The 25,644-nt window shown below is 39.8% G+C and overlaps 3 protein-coding genes across 4 annotated transcripts in view; all 3 read right to left on the bottom strand.

Annotated features, from left to right (window-relative positions):
- Positions 1–3,319: 3,319 nt before the first annotated feature.
- On the bottom strand, positions 3,320–12,978 carry LOC134814279 (uncharacterized). Its single transcript, XM_063822364.1, has 18 exons — positions 12,876–12,978; positions 12,527–12,620; positions 12,232–12,356; positions 11,451–11,546; positions 11,129–11,225; positions 10,890–11,002; positions 10,438–10,608; positions 10,121–10,282; positions 9,838–9,957; positions 9,280–9,354; positions 8,585–8,822; positions 6,240–6,293; positions 5,880–6,082; positions 5,557–5,657; positions 5,147–5,303; positions 4,885–4,968; positions 4,540–4,632; positions 3,320–4,302 (listed from the first exon to the last, which is right to left on the bottom strand). The coding sequence occupies exons 1-18, from the start codon at positions 12,972–12,974 to the stop codon at positions 3,712–3,714; spliced, it is 2,673 nt and encodes an 890-aa protein (XP_063678434.1). The 5' UTR covers positions 12,975–12,978; the 3' UTR covers positions 3,320–3,711.
- Positions 12,979–13,207: 229 nt separating this feature from the next.
- LOC134813793 (uncharacterized) lies at positions 13,208–14,984 on the bottom strand. Its single transcript, XM_063821673.1, has 4 exons — positions 14,980–14,984; positions 14,382–14,518; positions 14,113–14,172; positions 13,208–13,590 (listed from the first exon to the last, which is right to left on the bottom strand). Exons 1-4 carry the CDS (start codon positions 14,982–14,984, stop codon positions 13,457–13,459), a joined length of 336 nt encoding a protein of 111 aa, XP_063677743.1. The 3' UTR covers positions 13,208–13,456.
- A 590-nt stretch (positions 14,985–15,574) lies between these two features.
- Positions 15,575–25,644, bottom strand: part of LOC134814281 (uncharacterized) — an 81,681-nt gene continuing 71,611 nt past the window's right edge. For both annotated transcript variants that reach the window (XM_063822368.1, XM_063822367.1), the window contains 3 exons: positions 16,756–16,892; positions 16,487–16,546; positions 15,575–15,957 (listed from right to left, as the gene is read on the bottom strand). In XM_063822368.1, coding sequence (XP_063678438.1) covers positions 15,824–15,957; positions 16,487–16,546; positions 16,756–16,892 — 331 coding nt within the window. In that variant the 3' untranslated portion in view covers positions 15,575–15,823. The remainder of the gene's footprint in view (positions 15,958–16,486; positions 16,547–16,755; positions 16,893–25,644) is intronic.

Here is a 25,644-nt window from a genome sequence, read left to right as displayed (position 1 = left end):
AAAATGTGTCAACGTGTTCATTGAAGGAGGGTCTAGTTTCCACCTAAACTTACCAGGAGAGTTACTCCCGTCATTTGACATTGATGTTGGGTTTTTGTAGCGCCAGGTATTCCGGTTATGTGCATTGTGGCAGAGCAAAAACGCGCCCTAAAAATAAAATAATCAAACAATTTAAAACAGAACAGATTAGAAATATTTAAACAAAAAGTTAAGATAAAAGAATATAAGTAAAATTGAATCACAGGAAACTTCCCAGTGATTGTAGTACACTATTGCTATCCCGTATTAATCCTCAATCTCTGACTCACATCCAATACTTGAGTGATAATATTCTCAGTCTCACTAGCTCCTCCGCTATAGGGTCGGATCATATCCCCACACGGTGCACCGTTATCAGGTATTATCACGATACCAAACTGATAATATCCTTCAATATCATCTACGTCAGGTATTCCCTCGTCAGTGTGATCAAAATTGCTTGAGTGCGTGATGTTTCTTTTGTACATGTTACGAAGGTGGAGTTCTTGAAGAGTATGTCTGATGAAGTCTTCTTTTCCGAGGATGAGGATGACTGAAATGAATAGACATAAAAGAGAAGTTAGTTATTTTAGATGCTCAAGATCTTTATAGTAATCTTACAAGCTAACAGCCTGCTTAAACTTTGAAATAGGTGATAAAAAGATTAAATAACATAGTTAAAAACTTACTTCTTGTCCTAGATGGAATAAAATCCAGCAACAAATGAACATCCTCTACAGATCCCCTCTCACTAACAGGTACGTAATAATCCCAAGTTGAGATCCTATCCAGATACATATCTTTAGTAATCCTGATATTATCTCCCACACCAACTCTCTTCTCCAACTCCTCTTGTAAGTTTGATCGTATTGACAAAGCGAGCCGCTCACTGTACCCAGACTCATGGAGTATCTGCATTGAGCCTCCTGACCAACCAGCTTCACTGATTATCTGGAGATGTGGGGTACAGTTTCTGGGGTAATGATATGCAGGGCCAGGGTAATGTATATTGACTATTGTATAATCCTGAGGTTATGAGAAGCAGGGGTAATGGATAATCATGGGGTTATGACAAGCAGGGGTAAAGGATAATCCTGGGGTAATAACAAGCAGGGGTAATGGATAATCCTGGGGTAATGACAAGCAGGGGTAATGGATAATCCTGAGGTTATGACAAGCAGGGGTAATGGATAATCATGGGGTAATGACAAGCAGGGGTAATGACAAGCAGGGGTAATGGATAATCCTGGGGTAATGACAAGCAGGGGTAATGGATAATCCTGGGGTAATGACAAGCAGGGGTAAAGGATAATCATGGGGTTATGACAAGCAGGGGTAATGGATAATCCTGGGGTTATGACAAGCAGGGGTAATGGATAATCCTGGGGTAATAACAAGCAGGGGTAATGGATAATCCTGGGGTAATTACAAGCAGGGGTAATGGATAATCCTGGGGTAATAACAAACAGGGGTAATGGATAATCCTGGGGTAATGACAAGCAGGGGTAAAGGATAATCCTGGGGTAATGACAAGCAGAGGTAATGGATAATCATGGGGTAATGACAAGCAGGGGTAATGGATAATCCTGGGGTAATGACAAGCAGGGGTAATAACAAGCAGGGGTAATACCAAGCAGGGGTAATGGATAATCCTGGGGTAATAACAAGCAGGGGTAATGGATAATCCTGGGGTAATAACAAGCAGGGGTAATGGATAATCCTGGGGTAATAACAAGCAGGGGTAATGGATAATCATGGGGTTATGACAAGCAGGGGTAATGGATAATCCTGGGGTAATAACAAGCAGGAGTAATGATAAGCATTAAGCAGGGATAATGTTCAATCGCATATATTATATGGTGGTAATGATAAGCATTAGGCAAGGGTAATTATAAACAAAATGTAAGTGCATGGTACCTTTTAAAAAGAAGAAAAGATTTAATTCGCGCTTATAAAATATTAATTATGGCTGGGTAGGTCACTTACGAAAGTTAACATGTCCAGTATCATCCAATCCTCATAACCAAGAACTAAACTGTTATCAAGTATACCAGACTCGAAGTTAGCATCACTTCTGAGCGGCCACATTCCTGCAGACTTACAGATTTTATAATTTGATATTATTGGCATTATTTAGAAAATAATATATTAATCCATCCTGATCAATGAAATGTTCTGATAAGGTTATGAATTAAGTACTTATATATTGTATGGGTGGTCTATAAACGGTTGCTCCCAACTATGAAATGGAGAAATATTTGAATCCCTTAAAATCTTGAATGTATTGATAAAAAACTTAAAATAGCGATATCGCCAAGGAAAATAGTAATAATTTGTATATCACACTAATTGCAAAGCATACCTTTACTATCTGTAACAGACGGTACAATGTTCGGAACACCCAGCCGTCTGGAAATCAGAGCAGAATTATAAGCATTATCAGTGGACCCAACAATTCCAGCAAACTCGTCCCCTAAAAGCCAAGCTATAAACTTTATCCTCACATTCATCTCCTTCAGAGAGATATTGTCTGAAAGCTCTTCCTCGCTAAATTTATTGTTAAAATCCTCCCGGTGAGATTGAGATAGTCCGGTGCCATCAGGAAGAACAAGCTTTATCTCACTTCCCTCGGGGAGCATGGGCAAGCTAACAGACGATGTGTTAGTCTGATTGGACAAAAAAGAGAACACGTGGTCCTCGGGAGGATTATTTTTACAGTGGAGCGTGGCTACAGAGGCATCTGCAGGAGTGAGTTCTTCAGGCGAGCAGAATCCGACATCGTAGTTAGCATGGAGATAACAGGGTTTATCCCAGTTACCATTAGTGTTGTTCACTGTTCTACATGATGCTAAGAATTCTGAGTTACTCCGGTAGAAGAAATTGTCTGTGACATATCCGTTAACTTTTGGAGAGGCGGACCAGAGGTGCAGGACTTTCAGTTTTTCTAGTGCCACATGAAGTGCGGGGATGATTCGTAGACCGTGATTGTATGGGATCGTTTCGGGATGGGATTTGAAGTGGTCTACATTGTCCCAGCGAACATCAGCATAAAAGTAGAAGTCTTTTGTGTGAATAGTTCTGAGAAAAAGAAGGAGGAGGAGGAGAAATGATCCGTCCAGTATCATTACCTGTGGTCAACTGTCATGCTTGAAGTAATCTGTATTAATCGTTTAGGTGTCACTGTGTCATTTACAATTTCTTTGTCATCATCTGTCTTCGTAAGTATTTAATTACATTTTTGAGAGGGATGGAGTCAAGTGTTTTAATTCATTCATACTCCTCGAATACAAAACTCTAGAAATATTCAATTGATTTTTGGAAAATATACAAATTTCAAAGATGAATCAGAATGTACTGATGAAAAATAACACTAAATATAAAGATAGAGACAACCAATTTTGTCGTAAAATTCGGCTCTGAACCAGGGGTCGACCGAGCCCCGCGACCTCGGCCATTTTGACTTGTCCTTGGCCAAAATAGTCATTCCTCGGTTTAGGGGTCGACTGAGTCCTCGGCCAAAATAGTCATTCCTCAGTTTAGGGGTCGACTAAGTCCTCGGCCAAAATAGTCATTCCTCGGTTTAGGGGTCGACTAAGTCCTCGGCCAAAATAGTCATTCCTCGGTTTAGGGGTCGAATAAGTCCTCGCCCTCGGTCAAAAATTGTCCCTCGGTCAGTCGGTCCTGCTATAAACACTACATATCAAACTCAGTAGCTACATCAAGAGTCAGACAATGCCCACAGGCATGGGGACACTGCTTCATCGCTTCATCAGTATTACACCTATTTCTACCCATCAGTTTTTTGCAGAGATCTGAGTTGCCTTCTCTCCCCTCTGCGTTGTGATGGCAGTCCACTCTGTTGAGACAGCCTTCTCCGTAGAAGCCGTGTGGGCACCCACAGAACTCCTTGATTTGATCACCGGACTCTGTGCGCGAGTTGGAGTACAGACACACTTTAGGGGACTGGCACTTTTTAGCGCATGTTCCAGAACACTTGGGTCCCTTAAATCCGGCCATACACTCACAGGAGCCGTCGTTGTGGCAGTAACCGTTGTTCTGACACTCGCACCGGTTCTCACATTGTGTCCCCCAACTTATCTGTCTGTGACAGATGCAGTTGCCATGCGCGTCACACTTCCCAGAATTCTTGCACGTGCACTTTTTAAGGCAGCGTTTCCCGTAGAACTGACCGTTACAGTCACATTCACAGCTCCCACGGGAGACCTGTCCCCCGTTTTCACAGGTCAGTTCACAGGTCAGTTCACACCTTAGACCGTATTTATTCTGAAAAATAAAACGGTAAATTATGTCCTACATCTTTAGTACAATAGTACATTTGTAGCGTATAAAACAACATTTGGTTGTAAAGCGTGAGGTGAGATAGAATCCGCGCTTCCAATTCAAAGATTGGCGAATAAAAATAAATACCAGAATAAAAAGACAAGATTAACTAAAGTGGGAAATTAATTCCGTCATGTCGAGAAGATTCAACACACAATCACAAGACACAAACTGACTCACCTTAGGACAGTAGCACTTGCCATCAATTCCATCAGTGAGATAGGTCAGTTCACATTCTGAATTTTCACTTTGACACCTTGGACCGTATTTATTCTGAATAATAAAACGGTAAATTATGTCCTGCATCTTTAGTACAATAGTACATTTGTAGCGTATAAAACAACATTTGGCTGTGAAGCGTGAGGTGAGATAAAAGCCGCGCTTCCAATTCAAAGATTGGCGAATAGAAAGAAATACCAGATTACCATAATAAAAAGACAAGATTAACTAAAAGTGGGACATTAATTCCGTCATACTCATGTCGAGAAGATTCAACACACAATCACAAGACACAAACTGACTCACCTTAGGACAGTAGCACTTGCCATCATTTCCATCAGTGAGATAGGTCAGTTCACATTCATCTGGACACCTTTGACCTTTTTTATTCTGAAAAATAAAACGGTAAATTATGTCCTACATCTTTGTCGTACATAAAATCGTACAAAACAACATTTGGCTGTAAAGAAATACCAGAATAAAAAGACAAGATTAACTAAAAGTGGGACATTAATTCCGTCATGTCGAGAAGATTCAACACACAATCACAAGACACAAACTGACTCACCATAGGACAGTAGCACTTGCCATCATTTTCATCAGTGAGATAATATATTCCTCCGTTCGTACAACTCAGAGAATCTTTATATGGCGTCACACTTGGCGTCACTCTTGGTAGCACAAATGAGTCCCATATAATGGTGTGTTTATCTTTACGAGATACCCTGAAAGTAGCATTATATTATATAAATTCATTTATGTATTTAACACTTGTATTATTCGCTCAACTTTAACCAGATGGCAGCTCATTTTAGGTATTTGAAGATTAAGTTGATTTATAGATATTATATGTATTTTACATTTGATATTTTTGCATTATTTGACTTTCCAACTGAGGCGCATAGACCTAGAAAAGTGTACAATTATAACTACCACTATAACTACAATATCATCATGAAATTAAAATAAATATTCTACTTCAACACAGTCGGATAGTCCACACCAAAAGTATTGCTGACACTATAAAGCTTGGGTAGGACTGTTCCAAACCAAGTGGTACCGTACGATACTATCGTAACCTGATTTGATAGAGTTTGTTGGAGACGTAGTAGTGTCATGGGCAGAATATTAGAGATTTGATATGAAATTTAACCTTCTATAACAGGACATATTCCAGGGAGACAATAATAATTATTCATAATTCATACTTATCTGTAACATCTAAAATGATTTGTTGTATTACAGTAACGAAAGAATTTAAACTCGTAAAAATAAAGAAAAAGAAAATTATAACTCTTTACCCATTGTGGTAAATATCGGTGTAAAGATTTCGCACAATCGTAGTCGAAAATCCCGTCCGTATATCCGAATATCTCGTAGCAGGCAGACATCATTACTGCTAAGGGTCCTTTCTTGTAGAGAAGCGGTTTTGCAATGTTCTCACCGTAAACGGATCCACGAAACGTGAGGGCGTTTCCTCCATCTGATTCAGTCCAAACCTCAACTGATAGATAGGCTGATCAATTGAGTGCTTATAAAAAAGAAATAAAGTTCCAACTTTCAGTCTGCTCCTCTTAATATTCTTTGTAATGCAAGGTAAAGGCATTTTAAAGAAGTAGATAAGTTCAAGTTCTTAAGAAGAAGAAAGTTCAAGTTCTTACCTTTTGATGTGTCGGCAAACTGAATGTAGGCTTTTCCGGGCAAAAACGACACATCTGCGGGGATAAAAAGTTTCTCATCAAAAATATTTCAACAAGCATTGTTTCAGACACAGGAAGTGTTAAAAATCAGGACCAGTTTTAAGAGTTTTATGAAGTACCTAAAACATAATTATATCAGTGTGCATTATTTTTATAATTAATTTGACAAAAACCCATAATCATGGGTAGAGTGGACCGCTGCCAGTGTCTCTCTTTCCCAAACAAAAGGAAATGATATTAATTTGATTGACCGTTCTCAAATGCAAAATGATACCGAGAATGAAATCGGTCGCTCGCTTTTCCCATTCATTCACGGCTTTCGAATTGTAATAATTTTCGATTAATTACATCAATCAGATGCTGTAAAAATCTCTTTGGGTTGTGTTCGGGTCGATACCTAGTATTTCGGGGTAAAGGTGGTAGTTACTACTGCTGAAGTTTATTGAATCTTTATTGCCGAGTACAGCTGCCTTTGGGTAGTTTTTCATAGTCTATTACAATTGTAAATGTAAGGGAAAAGCGAGCGACCGATTTCATTCTCGGTATCATTTTGCATTTGAGAACGGTCAATCAAATTAATATCATTTCCTTTTGTTTGGGAAAGAGAGACACTGGCAGCGGTCCACTCTACCCATGATTATGGGTTTTTGTCAAATATCATCTATTTTTGATTATAATGTCAGGGTACTTTATAAAGTCGAAATATAAACTGATATCTTCATTAATAAGGAGGAAGTTTCAACGATTTCGAAATTTTTCCTTTAAAAACATTTCCTTGTGTTTAGGTAAGCATATCGGTCGATCACTGACTGAATATGCCACTTAATACTCATTCAAGTTGGCATTAAATTCATATATAATGACATTAAACTGTCGTGGCAAAGCAGAATTTGTTGGAAATCACGAATGAGCAAAATTCTCACCTTTCGCGCGTGCAAACTTTGAGCGGACGTTGCGTGCGCATCCAATATTGAATCGCCGTAAATTTTTGCATGTAATTGTTTTATATATAGTTTGATAAGCATGCAAAGTTTCAAAGTATTTCAAGAAGAATTGTAATCACAACGGCACTCTAAAGTTGACAGAAAATGACGAAAACAGCAATTTTCAGTGATTTTAGCGATTTTCTATCAATTTGGGCGTGTCCCCACGTGTGCAAATTTTCTATTTTCAACTTTAAAACTAGCCTAATGCACAATTTATACCTATAGGAAGCAGAACTGAGCTCCACAACCCAAGGCATGGCCCAACACCAGAGAATACTAAATCGCAAAATTGACGTTTTTATAAAATAATTCTTCAAAAAAGCACAAACTTCAATGACGAATATCTTTATGAAGGAGCAAGCTAGAAAAACTTTCCGGTAGATTTTCAGAATGCTTGAACAATTATCTAATGTGAAAATTTCCTCAGATTTTGAATACAATTACTTTTTAATGGTGTAAAATCATTTTTAAAAGTTATCACTTTGTCAAAAATCAAGTTTTAAAAACGGTTAACTTGATGACGTCATCAAAGGGTGTTCATGACGTCAAATAATTTGTTTGTACAATGTAAACTAAAGTGTAAACAATTATTTTCAAGACCTGTGGTCGGAAATGGCTGTATCTTTTATACTTTTGAATCTATGGACAATTAAATACAGGCTACAATTGACTGGCAAAGCGTCTATCCCTGAATATGTATATATGTATATATCACGACAATCTGTCATAAAACAGGGGTTCTAGAAAACCCACTTCCCGATGTTCCTGAAACCTGAAACTTTTTTTGCAGTCGATTTGGTCAACGTCTAGACGCCCTGAAAAATTTCAGATCTCTAACTCAATTTTAACATGGTTTTTAAGGCACCTGAATATGGCGATTTTGGGTCTTTTACCGAATTTCGTATAACAGTGCTGGCGAGTATTTTATGCAAATTTCTTAAAAATCTCAACATAACTATTTTTTATTCCTGTCATCTTTGACATCAAATTAGAATGTTTTGAACTAAAATAAATCTGCTGAACGACTTCCGATGAGTCTTAATGTCTGAAAAACTCCTGCCGGAGGCGGCGGCCTTCGGCCGCCGCCTAGCCTCCGCCGGAGTGCACGCTTCGCGTGCACGAAAGAGGCTTGTAACGTGTACCAAAGAGGGTATAATAGTAAAGGGGGTATAATAGTAAAGGGGGTATAATAGTAAATGGGGTACATAGTATACCCACAATAAATGCAACGGTCGTGCTTGCCAGCACTGTGATTTTAGTTCTTAGTTAAAATCAACAGATCAAGCTGGTTATCTGCTGCTTATAATTTATCCGACTTACCCGGAATAGAAGTTTTACTAGGCTCAAACACCATGCTGTTACTATAACAAAACTCATTTTTCATTCCCTTCCGGCTTTTATCCCACAAATAAAGGTACTTGTAGAAGATACCACCACTTTTATCAATCAACATATCTTTGATATAATCTTTGTAATCCGAACAATCATCGGTTTTTTTCTTTCTGTCTCGACAGTTCACAGGGACCTCTGTTGAAGAGAACTTGGGGACAACGTGTTTCTGTGGTGGTTACAAGATTAATTTGTCATTATTCTAGCTCAGTTCTACTGGTTACAAGATTAATTTGTAATTATTCTGGTTCAGCTCTACTGGCTTCTATGGTGGTTACAAGATTAATTTATCATTATTCTGGTTCAGCTCTACTGGCTGTAAAGTGTAAGCAAAGCTAGGCTTGCCTTAAATCTTTAAATAAACTTGTCCATCCCCGAACGAGACCCAAAAAAACTTTTAGTGAAAAGGAAAGATACAATAGATCTGGATAATGGTGGAGAGGTGAACCATATTTTTTCTAATTCGTAACAGCGCTTGTATTGACCAGTAACCATCGACCAGTAACCATCCAACACTGACCAAAAATGTCAAAACAAATCGCACAAACAAAGTTCGCCCCCCCAACCTAGTGTGGTCCACCATTCCCATCGGCGCTGCTGACCTACCTATTTTAAGTATAACTTACTTCACTGATGTACTGGAATGCTGCTTGAGGAGAACCTCTCCCCAATCCGTTAGTTGCGTACACACAGTTCAGCAGCTGAAAAATTATGATCTTTAAAAGATAAAAACGACAAACAAATTTTGTTTGTTGTTTTTTAATTCTTTAAAAAAAATAAATGTTCTTACCAAGGCTAGACTATATTATTTCTCCAGGGCTGCGCTTCACGAGTTTAGCCCTCCATCTCTCAATAACAAATGGTAATTCAGGCTGGGGATTGAACTCCCTACCTTTTGATAAGGAGCCAGATAACATTAAAAACGCCACTATACCAAGAATCTTTACAATACTTGAAGTTCAGTAATACCAAGATTTACCGCGGAGTTTGGGAGGAGGGTAAAAGCCGCGATAAAACGAGGTTTACGGTAAATCGGAGTTTCAATTGTTTACAGTATGTATGTTAAGCCCTATTTGGGGAAAAATGGTCGCGGTAAATCGGGGATTGCAGTAAATCGGGGTGTGGTAAATCGGGGTGCAGTAAATCGGGGTTTTGCTGTACACAGAATGAAAATAAAGACTCACGTGAGTAAAATCAGTAAGATCTCGTCTGTAGTAGGTGACAATTTTAGCGTATATCTGCTGGTACATGTCCATTATCTGAGATGCTGTGTGAGCCCACCCAGCTGGCATCGTCGTGGCAGACTGGAAACGGTTACTTATTATTACCCTGAACCCACAACGTTCTAAATTTCCTCACAGATCAATGTTTTCACTTTTCCCTCTAATCACAGACCATGCAACTGCTAATTGCTATTAAAGATCTGTTAATGCCAAATTATAACCACGCGATAAATTTTCAACGGACCCTGTAATGTAGGAGAGATCTGACATAGCCCCATTTCTCCCAATCTCTGAACTCGCCCGGGATTCCAAGCTCGTTTTCCAAGCAGCGAAACTTCATGCGAACATTCAAACACTTGTAATTTTTGCCTGTAAATTCATCTCTTCCCAGATTGTCTTTGTTCACCTGTATTTTTAATGGTTTTGACTTATTGAATACTATTAAATGGTTGATAAACTCAACCTAATTCAATCTATGTCCAGATAATATGCAGATTGACATAATTACTTAAACTTAAAGTTGCCAAAGATTCAAACAAATAATCTTCAGAAAAAAATTACCGCGCAAGTTTTGTTAGCGATAGCTGTCTCGCACTGCTTAACAGTATTGCTATGGTAATGCTCAGATTTCAGGAGTTCTCCAATATCGTCAAAATAAACGGTTTTTTCGTGACGTCCGGCACTATCGGGTTCTGGAACCTTCTTATCACCGTGCGAGATATCAGACAATTCCTAGGAGACGAGAGTGATGAAGTGATGAAATTGAATAGTTCAGTGATAAGATGATTCAATTTACAGTCAAGATTGCAAGATCAAGACTTAAAGTTAAAGTGAGAATGAAAAAATATGTTGATTGGTTTATTTTGACATGATTTATTTGTGTTCATTTGTTTTAAGTTTAAGAAGAAAGAATAATTCCTGAAGCTACTTTCTCATTTTTCTTTCAGTCGCTGCAGATCGTAAAAAAGGTAAAATTATGAGAAATTGAGAACTTAGGTCCATTTAATGTTAACCTCGTCTAAGTAAATTTTGGGCTCTATCTCCTTGACTCCAAGTAATCCTATAACGTCCTTTTTTGATGCCGCTTTGGCTGCTATCTCGTCCAAGCTAGAACCTTTTATATGACCTGTTTAACGAAAGATTGTATTAATAGTTAAAATGAACAAGCGGTAATTATCTCTAATTGTAATCCAGCGTAGATGAGTGAGAGTCATGAGAACACTAAGCTGGTAAGCTGGAAACTTTTGCGCACCATAGAATTGTTGATTGTAGCCTTCAATAAACTGAGCTAGACGTGTTTTCTGGTTGTTGTGATCTACACCGAGCTTTTTGTAGTATGGTCGTAATCGCTGAAGTGAGATGAGTGAGGTATGAAAATAAGGACCAAAAGTGAGAGAAATAAAAGGTTTTAGAAATGAAAATAGGGAATGGCTGTGATAATATGAAATACGGTGAATAAACTTGATTTTAAATAGTCCTTTGCGGGCGAAGAGTAAAATGAACGAAAACCACATTGTAAGTGTCGCAGTAGTTGAATAATTAATTAATTAATCAATTAAATAATGTAAACTAACAGCGAATACGACAGCAGCTTGGTTATAACGATCCTCTCCGATCTTCGACTTTAAAACTTCCAACTCGTTTACTTTACTGGACACCTGATCATCCCTCTGAAAATTGTAAATATGATAAATAATAAATAAAATGATAACATAAAGTTGTGGAAAGTTGTGAAACAAACAAACAAACAAACAAACAAACAAACAAACAAACAAACAAACAAACAAACAAACAAACAAACAAACAAACAAACAAACAAACAAACAAACAAACAAAAAACCAAAAAAAAAACAAACAAACAAACAAACAAACAAACAAACAAACAAACAAACAAAAAACCAAAAAAAAAACAACTAATAAACAAACTAATAAACAAACAAACTAATAAAAATACAAACTAACAAACTAACAAACTAATAAACTAACAAACTAACAAACTAACAAACTAACAAACTAACAAACTAACAAACTAAAAAACTAACAAACTAACAAACTAACAAACTAACAAACCAACAAACTAAACAACTAAAAAACTAACAAACTAGCAAAAGTTAACAAACTAACAAACTAACAAACTAACAAACTAACAAACGAACAAACTAATTAAATAAACTAACAAACCAACAAACCGGCAAACTAACAAACTAACAAACTATCAAACTAACAAACTAACAAACTAACAAACTAACAAACTAACAAACTAACAAACTAACAAACTAACGAACTAACAAACTAACGAACTAACAAACAAACTAACAAACTAACAAACAAACAAACTAACAAACTAACAAACACCTGGAAGGAGTGGAAGGAGCTGCTGTCAGGGACTACCCCGAACATCTCCTGTAACTCCAGGTCACTCAGCAGGGCTATGGAGTTCAGACCCGTGTTGAACGTCTTACCGTTTATTTTATCTATCTCTGTGTGGTGGACAGAGTTTTACTAAATAGTACACTTATTAATTGGAAATTTGGGGAAACATTTTTAAACAAAATCAATTAATTCATTAATTGTGTCGTTATGAATCGTCAAATATAGACTATTAGTGTATACAGAATATATCTAAAGTATAAACAGCATAAGAGCATACCAACATAGCGGACATAGTTGCGAACAAAGTTATCAACTCTACTGCTTATCTCGGATGGGAGTATTCCAAGATCCAGATACACTGACCGCATGCTCTGGAAAATATGATAAATGGATAAATTAAGTCAATTTTAGATTATAAATAATATAATTGATGTATTCTTATAAAATAACGCGAAATAATATTTTATAGTGTGGAAATAATACTTTTTAGGGTAGAAATCTTGGTCAACGTACACAACATGCACATAATACCATAATCAACACAGTTAATCAAATTGTCATTACAGCATGGTAATTACAAATAAAAAACTTGTAATTACAGCAGTAAGTAATTAAAAACAGCAAACCTCGAATGTTTTGAGAGCTTGTTTTATAAGAGCAGGATCGGGAGGAGCAGGGTGACTCAGTCTTATCGAGGAGAAGAGAAGTAGTACAACTATAACCATCCTAATTCCTAGGTTATACGAGGGAACTTTAGGTTACTAAAAGCGAACCATTAACTTTGAAAAGTATCAATGAAATGGAAATATGAGTTAAAGATTGAGAGGGTGTCTTCACTTGTTATTTCTGTACTAAGTCTTTTTTAGTCAAATCAGACCGAATAGCAAATCAAAGAGATCAAGATGGCCATGCAATGGACAGAAATTTATATCTGTATTAAACATTAAAACATAACAAGTCACATTTTCAACTGTCAAGATGTAAGACTAAATATGAACACTCACAAAATTCATCAAAATATACGACTCATTCTTGAATGAACAGATACTTTAAGAGTGCAGGTTTTCCAAATTGTACCGAAAAATGGATTCGTCCGACATGGCAAGGAGCCTGGCCGACAAACAGTAATATTGTGATGAAAACATTTTCTCCTTGCAAAATGTACTGATGAGTTCATTTGGGCAAAAAATATTTGTAAGGGAGAAGTCTAGTCCAAAATGTAGCATAATCCATATGTAATGAACAACACGAAGCTAAGGGCAATTTCAAAATTGTCTGCTGAGGAGGATACTTGAGATTCTCTTTTCTTTTCTGACGCTGCTTCAGCTTCCTCTAAAATCTCTAAAAAGGGCAGTTTTTTAAATGAGAAATGTAAATAAAATTACTAACTCAAACACTGAGTTAGTAACCCATAAACACAGTTTTGCTAGTAGTAGTACTAGACTTACGCACGCCGGTCTTATCTACGTTTTATCTGTGACAGTGTGAGGTCATCGTTTTAATGTGCTCGGACTCCTGCCTTCTTTGTTGTAACTTTGAATGTAGTCCGTTTCAAGTTGTGATCTTACTTTTTCTATTAACTTACCTTAAATTCGATCGTGTCTTATTTTGAGTGTTTGAATAGTGTAAGTTGTTCAGTATAGTGCAAGTAACGAGTTATAAATAAAAAATAAATTACAAAACAATTAAGGATTTGAGATAAGTCATGATATACTGACTGTTTGTGAAACTGGAATTTAACAATATTTCTAACAGGCGACCATGGGCATGGAAAAATAAAATATTGTTATCAAGATAAGAGACGGAGATCCTTTGCTGGTCTCAAAAGAACGACTCACAGCTGAGAGACGTATGTTTCGTTACCTGATTGAAGAGCTTTTTTTAGTTTTTCAACTGCTTTCTCTAACGCTGCTTCAGCTTGCTCTAAAAACAAAAGGGCAGTTTTAAAAATTAAAAATTTAAATAAAACTACTAACTCAAACACTGAGGTAGTAACCCATAAACTTACAACAAATCAAAGAAAACAACCATAATGTTATTCGTGGTAACTGCTCAAATACCATAAAAACTCTATAGCAACCCGAGAACAATATACTATGCGTATTGCGTAATTGGGATTAAACAAAACTGACCTGACACTAATAGGAACTGTTGTTGGAAAGGAGAATCAGAACAGAGGAGAGTTTCATCCTCACAGACATTCTCGTCCAAACAGTCACATTTACCATCACATAACTTACGCAGGTCTATACACTCTCCTGTTGTGCACCTATGGGGAGGCAGTTTGTTGAGGGGAGGGGGCCGGGGGGGGGGGGGGGGGGGCTATCTGAGGGGGGCGCAAAATCGTCGTTTGAATGTGGAACAATTTTGAAAAACTTAACTGAGGTACTACTACTAGCAAAACTGCGCGTTTTGCTCTAGAAACACACTTTTTTAGAGATTTTACCGGCGTATCTTCTAAAATCACCTAATTTATTCAATTTTAGTGAGGGGCGCCAAAAGGGGAGGGGTGCAACGTCAACAAGGAGGCGCATTTTCGGGGGGGCCGCCAACAGGCAACGTTACGCCACTGGGATGAATCGTCAAATATAGACTATTAGTGTATACAGAATATATCTAAAGTATAAACAGCATAAGAGCATACCAACATAGCGGACATAGTTGCGAACAAAGTTATCAACTCTACTGCTTATCTCGGATGGGAGTATTCCAAGATCCAGATACACTGACCGCATGCTCTGGAAAATATGATAAATGGATAAATTAAGTCAATTTTAGATTATAAATAATATAATTGATGTATTCTTATAAAATAACGCGAAATAATATTTTATAGTGTGGAAATAATACTTTTTAGGGTAGAAATCTTGGTCAACGTACACAACATGCACATAATACCATAATCAACACAGTTAATCAAATTGTCATTACAGCATGGTAATTACAAATAAAAAACTTGTAATTACAGCAGTAAGTAATTAAAAACAGCAAACCTCGAATGTTTTGAGAGCTTGTTTTATAAGAGCAGGATCGGGAGGAGCAGGGTGACTCAGTCTTATCGAGGAGAAGAGAAGTAGTACAACTATAACCATCCTAATTCCTAGGTTATACGAGGGAACTTTAGGTTACTAAAAGCGAACCATTAACTTTGAAAAGTATCAATGAAATGGAAATATGAGTTAAAGATTGAGAGGGTGTCTTCACTTGTTATTTCTGTACTAAGTCTTTTTTAGTCAAATCAGACCGAATAGCAAATCAAAGAGATCAAGATGGCCATGCAATGGACAGAAATTTATATCTGTATTAAACATTAAAACATAACAAGTCACATTTTCAACTGTCAAGATGTAAGACTAAATATGAACACTCACAAAATTCATCAAAATATACGACTCATTCTTGAATGAACAGATACTTTAAGAGTGCAGGTTTTCCAAATTGTACCGAAAAATGGATTCGTCCGACATGGCAAGGAGCCTGGCCGACAAACAGTAATATTGTGATGAAAACATTTTCTCCTTGCAAAATGTACTGATGAGTTCATTTGGGCAAAAAATATTTGTAAGGGAGAAGTCTAGTCCAAAATGTAGCATAATCCATATGTAATGAACAACACGAAGCTAAGGGCAATTTCAAAATTGTCTGCTGAGGAGGATACTTGAGATTCTCTTTTCTTTTCTGACGCTGCTTCAGCTTCCTCTAAAATCTCTAAAAAGGGCAGTTTTTTAAATGAGAAATGTAAATAAAATTACTAACTCAAGATCAAACACTGAGTTAGTAACCCATAAACACAGTTTTGCTAGTAGTAGTACTAGACTTACGCACGCCGGTCTTATCTACGTTTTTATCTGTGACAGTGTGAGGTCATCGTTTTAATGTGCTCGGACTCCTGCCTTCTTTGTTGTAACTTTGAATGTAGTCCGTTTCAAGTTGTGATCTTACTTTTTCTATTAACTTACCTTAAATTCGATCGTGTCTTATTTTGAGTGTTTGAATAGTGTAAGTTGTTCAGTATAGTGCAAGTAACGAGTTATAAATAAAAAATAAATTACAAAACAATTAAGGATTTGAGATAAGTCATGATATACTGACTGTTTGTGAAACTGGAATTTAACAATATTTCTAACAGGCGACCATGGGCATGGAAAAATAAAATCTTGTTATCAAGATAAGAGACGGAGATCCTTTGCTGGTCTCAAAAGAACGACTCACAGCTGAGAGACGTATGTTTCGTTACCTGATTGAAGAGCTTTTTTTAGTTTTTCAACTGCTTTCTCTAACGCTGCTTCAGCTTGCTCTAAAAACAAAAGGGCAGTTTTAAAAATTAGAAATTTAAATAAAACTACTAACTCAAACACTGAGGTAGTAACCCATAAACTTACAACAAATCAAAGAAAACAACCATAATGTTATTCGTGGTAACTGCTCAAATACCATAAAAACTCTATAGCAACCCGAGAACAATATACTATGCGTATTGCGTAATTGGGATTAAACAAAACTGACCTGACACCAATAGGAACTGTTGTTGGAAAGGAGAATCAGAACAGAGGAGAGTTTCATCCTCACAGACATTCTCGTCCAAACAGTCACATTTACCATCACATAACTTACGCAGGTCTATACACTCTCCTGTTGTGCACCTATGGGGAGGCAGTTTGTTGAGGGGAGGGGGCCGGGGGGGGGGGGGGGCTATCTGAGGGGGGCGCAAAATCGTCGTTTGAATGTGGAACAATTTTGAAAAACTTAACTGAGGTACTACTACTAGCAAAACTGCGCGTTTTGCTCTAGAAACACACTTTTTTAGAGATTTTACCGGCGTATCTTCTAAAATCACCTAATTTATTCAATTTTAGTGAGGGGCGCCAAAAGGGGAGGGGTGCAACGTCAACAAGGAGGCGCATTTTCGGGGGGGCCGCCAACAGGCAACGTTACGCCACTGGGAGGGGGGGGGGGCAGTTTGTTGGGGAGGCAGTTTGTTGAGGGGAGGGGGCCGGGTACACTCTCCTGTTGTGCAGGTTTGTTTGGGAGGCAGTTTGTTTGATGTGTTAACTGTTAAATAATTATGTACCTTGCCGACTGAAATTTGTTCAGCGTAAATAATCGTTGCCGCCATGGTTTTAGTCACTCACTTTTTCTACCTATCAGCAATTTTGCAATCCAATTTTTACCCGATACATAATATTAACCGATCAAATATTTTTCAGCTATCATTTTTTAATAAAAGTTAATTATCATCCAAATGTAATTATTTTCAGTTAAAAGATGGCTCTTATTTTGATGTAGTGTTGTTCAGTTTTTATGTAGTGTTCTTTAGGAGTCTCGGTCACCATAGCAACTTCTATAGTAATAATACAAGTTCTGACAGTCCAATCTTTTTTCCGTAAATTTTTGTTGCATGTCATTAATTTATTGATTTTTGTAGCTCATTCCTTTTTATTTTATGTTTGCAGTTGGTGTTTGCACAAGACCAACAAGAACATAGAGACAAAAATGGTCAATGGAACAATGTTCTCATTTTTAGAATATATTGTTGACAGCACACGAGCGAGTCAGCGAGAGTCATTGTTAAATTCATCCATACTGCCGTATACACCCGGCTTAATATTTCCAATCGTTATATTGTCTCCTTTATTCTCCCGTAATACGCTTATAAATATCTCTTAATGAAGTTTGAAAATTTTTTTGAAAACTGCGATTATGTGATTATATCTTCCGGTATTAATGATTTGTCGAGATATGACCATAGAAGCTATACACTTTCCCGTGAAATTAGGGACAATTTTAACTACTTGTTTGCTAGATATCCAAAAACAGTGTTTGTTTTCAACTCCCTTCTTAGAACGAGATTTGCATGGTTAAATAAGGAGGTTGATTTGTTTAACCGCTGCATGTTTGACTTTAGTCTGATCGAAAATCGTAACTTTTGGTTTTTCGACTCCCACCATATTTGTAGTGTGATATTTAACAAAGGGTTTGAGATTTTAGATAGATCTGGAAATGGGATTCACATTACTCAGCTGCCCAAGAGTGAGATAGCTAACTGTCTGGTGACCGGTGTTCAAAAACTCTCTATGCGAAGCGAGAAAGTTCGAAAGCACTGGCCATTAAGGCGGGAGTTTGTCTCGCTCTTGCCTGGTAACTAACGGTTAAATACAAACTCACAAAGCCGTACCCCAGCCTACTACTTATACTTGCCGCGCCAAAATTTTCACAAAATTTTTACAAAATCTTTAAGGGATTATAGCTTACATCTTATGGTTATAATGGAAACCCTCGCATGAAAATATATAGTCATGCCCGTGCTCTTATCAGCTTATCGTAAGTTACTAGAATTCTTGCCCGAGTTTTTTAAACACTTTAGAATAGTTCTGAAATCAGTACCGCTATCGTAATATTGTAATATTGTAGACTACGTTACGATTCTATCTACACACAGAGCTGTATAGTTCTTGATAGGTAGGTCTAACAAGTTTTCTTTTTCATCTTTACGCTTTCTCAGCACACAGTTTATTCCTCATTCATTCACACGCACACACATTAGCTTTTTATACATATTCTTAGACTGTACAAGCTATTCTATACACCATACTATACACTCTTATCTATTTAATATCTTACTTAATTATTCACAGATATCTGGTATTTACACATCTTGAACAATGGTTGAACCTAGTTTCAAATCACAATGCTCAAGTTGCTTCGGGTGGTCTTATGCTCCTAGAAATGTTTTCATTTGTCCTGTATGTGACAAACCAGTTCATAAAAAATGCCTCAAAGATTATCTTGGTTGTATTACATGCTGTCTAAACCTAATACCTGGCTATAGAGTAACTTCCTATGAACTTAATGATAATTACAATACAATAACCCCCACTTTTAACCCCTATATTCGTTCTCACGTACTGAATCAAATAGGCGAACTTACTGATGAAATAGATTCCAGCGAAATCGATCTCAACAATTGTATATCGGAGATATTGGTTAGCTGTAAGTACCAACACCCTGATAATATCAAGACCCCTAGCAATCGCGAATTTAAGATACTTTCGTTAAACGTAAGATCACTCGTGAAGAATATCTCAAATTTTAGTGAAGAAATAGAAACATTCTCCAAATTTGACCTCATCTGCCTCAATGAAACCAACTGTAAAATTTCTAATCTTCCTAATGGTCTGAACGACATTGAAATCGAACAGTTTTACGAGCCCTTTATCAAAGAACCTGCACGTAAATCTGGAAAAGGAGGTGGTCTTGCGCTCTATGTTAACAAACGCGTTTGTGATTACGATAAAATACAGGAACTCGAACTCAATCTGAGTCCAGAAGAAGTTACTTGCGGAGAATTTCAATTGCTTAAAATCAACAATTTTAAAAACGGAAATAAGACAAAAATCATCGTAAATTTCTACCGCTCGCCATCCACAAGCCCTAAAAAATTCCTTGAAAAGTTTGAAAACGTGCTCAGGGGTCTTGATAGACACTCCAGAAAGCAGATAGTCTTCCTGGGTGATGCAAATATTGATCTTATAAAATACGATACCGACGCTTACAGCCAGGATCTTATAAGCTTACTAGAAAAATATGGGTTTGCCCAGACTGTCTCCAAGCCTACCAGGGTAACTGACCACAGTGCAACGCTTATTGATCACGTGTATACTAATCACGTGACAAACGTTATTAGTTGTAATGTCGTGACGTTGGATATGTCAGATCATCTCGCGGTTAGCACGACCATTAGTTTAGGAGCCACACCTAGTTTGAACGAGCGATTCCGTAGTCAACGTGTAAAGAACAACAACACTAGCTTGAAATTAGAGGCCCGTGTATTTAACGAAGCTAATCATGCTAAATTCAAAGAGCTTATTGTAAGTGAGACCTGGGATGATGCTACCTCCTCAACGTGCGCTGATGAACAATACAATTCCATCTATCAAACGTACATGAAACACTACAATACTGCATACCCCCTGAAGCGCGACAGTTCGAGAAGAAAATTCGAAAGAGCTGACCCAAAGCCTTGGATCTTACCCTGGCTTGAGGCGGCATGCAACCGCAAGAAGTTACTTTTTTTTGAAAAAACTATAAATCCATCACAAAAAAACTGCGACGTGTATGATAAAATGAAAAAGTTTTGTCACAAACATGTGAATCTAGCCAAAGAAAAGTACTATAAAAAAATGTTTGACAAATACCAAAACTGCTCTAAAAGTCAATGGAAAATTATCAATGGCCTCCTGAACCGTAACAGAAAAAAGTTCGGACACACCCGTCTGAAGGACGACGATGGCACGATTATAAGCTCCGATCTGGCAGTCGCTGAGAAATTTAACGGCTACTTCTCCGGTATTGCAGCCAGTATCAAGAGGCAAATCGCTGCCCGTCGAACCTTTGACCCAGGTGGTTTCAAGCATTTTCTTAAGGCTTCGTGTAGTAACTCGATGTTTCTTAAGCCTACATCACACGGTGAAGTCCAAAAGATAATATCAGGGCTTAAGAACAAGTCCACACTCGATTGTAAAATTGAGCCATTGAAAATTGCAAACAGCTGCGAAAACTTTACCAGGGCACTAGCTAATGTCATTAACTGTTCGTTCTCCAGTGGTACCTTCCCAAATGCTCTAAAAACTGCGAAAGTCGTTCCTATCCACAAAGGTGGTTCAAAATTGGAAGTAGCTAATTATAGGCCGATCTCTCTTTTGGGATCATTCTCGAAAATTTATGAGAAACTTATGCATGCTCGTGTTTTAGAATTTTTAGATAAGAACGATTCTCTTTTCGAAAATCAATACGGATTTCGGCCAGGAAGATCGTGCGAACATGCACTGCTCAATGCCCAAAATTCCATACTACACTCTCTGAATAAGAAACAAATTTCCCTACTGCTCCTGCTCGATTACAGTAAAGCCTTTGACGTGCTTGATCATGAGACCTTGCTTAAGAAGCTTGACCATTATGGGATCAGGGGAGTCGCGCACGAATGGTTTAGATCTTACCTTTGTAATCGATCTCAATACGTAACTTTAAACGGAACTTGCTCTTCTAGCATGCCCATAGTTTACGGCGTACCTCAGGGTAGCATTTTAGGACCTCTCTTATTTGTAATTTATATAAACGACCTACCTGGAATTAGTGATTTTGCAAAGTTCATCCTTTATGCCGACGACGCAAACATATTAATTAGTGGAACCACCCTAGAAGAAATACAATTAAAAGCTAATCAGCTAATTTCACGTCTTGTAGATTGGGTAGGTGTTAATGGGCTATCTTTAAATGTAAAAAAGACGTGTTACATGATTTTCACTAGAAAAAGAATCGACTTCAGCGGCTTTAATTTGTCCATTGACAACACTGTAATCGAACGTAAGACTGAAGCAAGATTTTTAGGAGTGATCCTAGACGAAAAGCTCACTTGGCAAAAACACATTACGGCCGTTAGAATAAAGATGGGTCGCTACCTCGGAGTTATGTATAAGCTAAAGCACCTTCTACCTATCAAAGCCCGCCTAAACATTTTCCAAAGCCTTATCCAATCCCATCTAAATTTCTGTTCTTTAGTGTGGGGATTTGCCTCAAAATGTCACATTGAATCTCTGTTCACCAAGCAAAAGCAGGGAATTAGAGCTGTTATGTCAGGTTATGTAAATTATAGATATAAAGACGGCAATCCCCCGGAGCACACAAAAAGTGCGTTTAGATTGCATAATATCCTAACAGTCCATAGCGTCATTGTAAAAAACGCTCTTATTCTACTACACAAAGTAAGGAACATGCCAAGCCTTCTCCCTAAATCCATCAAAGAACTTTTCCCTCACGATATTCCCACCTATAATTCCACATTCGAACATAACCTTTCTTGGTTCACAACTTACAACGGCCCAACATTTAGAAATACTCTTTTCTTCAAAGGACCCATGCTCTCTATTACAAAACAAAGTAAGGATATAACTATTCCAAGTTCTACCTTTTCAATTGAAATCTTTAAAAATTCAGCTAAGCGCGAACTCCTCAAGCTGCAAAGCTCAGGAGACGATGAAAATTGGCCAAATTTCTTACTTTATAGTATACCTGGGCTAAGAAAGTCTCAAAGAGAAGGGCGCTCGCAAATAGACTACAGCACCGAGTTAGTAAGCGACAACGCGTAAAGAAAGATCACTCGCGTCAAATGACTATGATCTGTTATCAACAACATATCATTTTAATTTCACTGCCATTATGCAATGCCGAATTTACATCTGCCGCGCAAAACTTTTTATCTATTACTATTAAATAGTAATTAGCATGTTTACAAATTGCGACTTCAACCAGTTTTGCAGACCGTTAGTTATATAGTACTTTTAGTAGGGCATTTATTTTAATGGGGGGGGTGTCATGTCCGTCTATGTCCGCCTATGTCCTGTCCTTTTTGGATTCTATGAGACAACGGACGTGTTTTTTGGGACATTGGCGGACACGGACGGACATTGGCGGACTCGGACGGACATTGGCGGACCCGGACGGACATTGGCGGACTTGGATGGACATTGGTGGACATTAGCGGACATTGGTGGACATTAGCGGACAAACATTTGAGGACTGAAGAGTAATGAAGAGTACTGAAGAGTACTGAGGAGGATGGCTGAGAAGGATGGCTGAGGAGGATGGCTGAGGAGGATGACTGAGGAGGATGACTGAGAGGGAGGAGAAGGATCAGGAAGACCCAGGAGGAGGAGGAGGAGGAGGAGAACTGAGGAGGATGACTGAGGAGGAGGAGGACTTAGGAGGAGGACTGAGGAGGACTGAGAAGGAGGAGGACTGAGGAGGATGGCTGAGGAGGATGGCTGAGGAGGATGACTGAGAGGGAGGAGGAGGAGGAAGAGGAGGAAGAGGACTGAGGAATAGGAGGAGAAGGACTGAGGAGGAGAAGGAGGACCCAGGAGGAGGAGGACCCAGGAGGAGGAGGACCCAGGAGGAGGACCCAGGAAAAGGCCCCAGGAGGAGGAGGAGGACTGGGGAGGAGGAGAACTGTTGAGGACTGATGAGGAGGACTGAGGACGAGGAGGAAGAGTAGGAGGAGGACTGAGGAGGGGAGGAGGAAGAGGACTGGGGAGGATCAGGAAGACCCAGGAGGAGGAGGAGGAGGACCAAGGAGGAGGAGGACTGAGGAGGAGGACTGACGATGACTGAGAAGGAGGAGGAAGGAGGAGTACTGAGGAGGATGGCTGAGGAGGATGGCTGGGGAGGATGGCTGAGGAGGATGACTGAGGAGGATGATTGAGAGGGAGGAGGAGGAGGACTCAGGAGGAGGACTCAGGAGGAGGACATAGGAGAAATGAGAAGGAGGACTGAGGAGAACTGAGGAGGAGGAGGAGGACTGAATAGGAGGAGGAGAAGGAGGGGGACTGGGAGAGGACTGGGGAGGAGGAGGACTGATGAGAAGGATGAGGAGGAGGACCCAGAAGGAGGAGGACTGAGGACCGAGGAGGAAGAGTAGGAGGATGAAGAGGAGGAGGAGGACCCAGGAGGAGGAGGACTGAGGAGGAGGACTGAGGAGGACTGAGGAGGACTGAGGAAGATGGCTGAGGAGGATGACTGAGAGGGAAGAGGAGGAGGAGGAGGAGGAGGACTGAGGAGGACTGAGAAGGAGGAGGAGGAGGAGGAGGAGGACTTAGGAGGAGGACTGAGGAGGACTGAGAAGGAGGAGGACTGAAGAGGATGGCTGAGGAGGATGACTGAGAGGGAGGAGGAGGAGGAAGAGGAGGAAGAGGACTGAGGAGGAGGAGGAGAAGGACTGAGGAGGAGAAGGAGGACCCAGGAGGAGGAGGACCCAGGAGGAGGAGGACCCAGGAGGAGGACCCAGGAAAAGGCCCCAGGAGGAGGAGGAGGACTGGGGAGGAGGAGAACTGTTGAGGACTGATGAGGAGGACTGAGGGCGATGAGGAAGAGTAGGAGGAGGACTGAGGAGGGGAGGAGGGAGAGGACTGGGGAGGATCAGGAAGACCCAGGAGGACCCAGGAGGAGGAGGAGGACCCAGGAGGAGGAGGAGGACTGAGGAGGACTGAGGAGGAGGACTGAGGAATAGGAGGAGAAGGACTGAGGAGGAGAAGGAGGACCCAGGAGGAGGAGGACCCAGGAGGAGGACCCAGGAGGAGGACCCAGGAAAAGGCCCCAGGAGGAGGAGGAGGACTGGGGAGGAGGAGAACTGTTGAGGACTGATGAGGAGGACTGAGGACGAGGAGGAAGAGTAGGAGGAGGACTGAGGAGGGGAGGAGGAAGAGGACTGGGGAGGATCAGGAAGACCCAGGAGGAGGAGGAGGAGGACCAAGGAGGAGGAGGACTGAGGAGGAGGACTGACGATGACTGAGAAGGAGGAGGACTGAGGAGTACTGAGGAGGATGGCTGAGGAGGATGGCTGGGGAGGATGGCTGAGGAGGATGACTGAGGAGGATGACTGAGAGGGAGGAGGAGGAGGACTCAGGAGGAGGACTCAGAAGGAAGAGGAGGAGGACTCAGGAGGAGGACTCAGGAGGAGGACTTAGGAGAAATGAGAAGGAGGACTGAGGAGAACTGAGGAGGAGGAGGAGGAGGAGGACTGAATAGGAGGAGGAGAAGGAGGGGGACTGGGAGAGGACTGGGGAGGAGGAGGACTGATGAGAAGGATGAGGAGGAGGACCCAGGAGGAGGAGGACTGAGGACCGAGGAGGAAGAGGAGGAGGATGAAGAGGATGAGGAGGACCCAGGAGGAGGAGGACTGAGGAGGAGGACTGAGGAGGACTGAGGAGGACTGAGGAGGATGGCTGAGGAGGATGACTGAGAGGGAAGAGGAGGAGGAGGAGGAGGAGGACTGAGGAGGACTGAGAAGGAGGAGGAGGAGGAGGACTAAATAGGAGGAGGAGGAGGGGGACTGGGGGAGGACTGAGGAGGAGGATGGAGGACTGAGGAGAAGGATGAGGAGGAGGACTGAGGAGGACTGAGGACTGAGGAGGAAGAGGAGGAGGATGAAGAGGAGGAGGAGGACCCAGGAAGAGGACCCAGGAGGAGGACTCAGGAGGAGGAGGAGGACTGGGGAGGAGGAGGACTGTTGAGGACTGATGAGGAGGACTGAGGACGAGGAGGAGGAGTAGGAGGAGGACTGAGGAGGGGAGGAGGAAGAGGACTGAGGAAGATCAGGTAGACCCAGGGGGAGGAGGAAGAGTAGGAGGAGGAAGCATCTAAATGTTATTTCCATTTTTGTCCGTTTTTGTCCATTTTTGTCCGTTTTTGTCCGCTCTATTTTTGTCCGTTTTGAAAATATAGGGTACCGAACGGACAAAAAACATGATCCCCCTATAACAGCAAAAATTGAACATTTTATTTAGCAATTTAGGTGTCCATTAATGTCCGCCTATGTCCGCCTATGTCCGTCTATGTCCGCTT

The sequence above is a fragment of the Bolinopsis microptera genome, chromosome 4 (genome assembly GCF_026151205.1).
Source record: "Bolinopsis microptera isolate Bmic1 chromosome 4, MBARI_Bmic_1.0, whole genome shotgun sequence".
Taxonomy (NCBI): Eukaryota; Metazoa; Ctenophora; class Tentaculata; order Lobata; family Bolinopsidae; genus Bolinopsis; species Bolinopsis microptera.
Note: the sequence above shows the minus strand (reverse complement) of the source record. Positions and strands in the feature narration are given on the sequence as shown.

Coding starts and splice junctions, on each gene's coding strand:
- LOC134813793 (XM_063821673.1), bottom strand. Junction 14,173..14,381: donor ACAGTTCCTATTAGTGTCAG/GTCAGTTTTGTT, acceptor TTTTGTTTTTAG/AGCAAGCTGAAGCAGCGTTA. Junction 13,591..14,112: donor AAAAAAAGCTCTTCAATCAG/GTAACGAAACAT, acceptor TGCCCTTTTTAG/AGATTTTAGAGGAAGCTGAA.
- LOC134814279 (XM_063822364.1), bottom strand. CDS start 12,974: ATGGTTATAGTTGTACTACTTCTCTTCTCCTCGATAAGACTGAGTCAC. Junction 11,003..11,128: donor CTACAATCAACAATTCTATG/GTGCGCAAAAGT, acceptor TTCGTTAAACAG/GTCATATAAAAGGTTCTAGC. Junction 5,658..5,879: donor ACCGATATTTACCACAATGG/GTAAAGAGTTAT, acceptor CTATCAAATCAG/GTTACGATAGTATCGTACGG.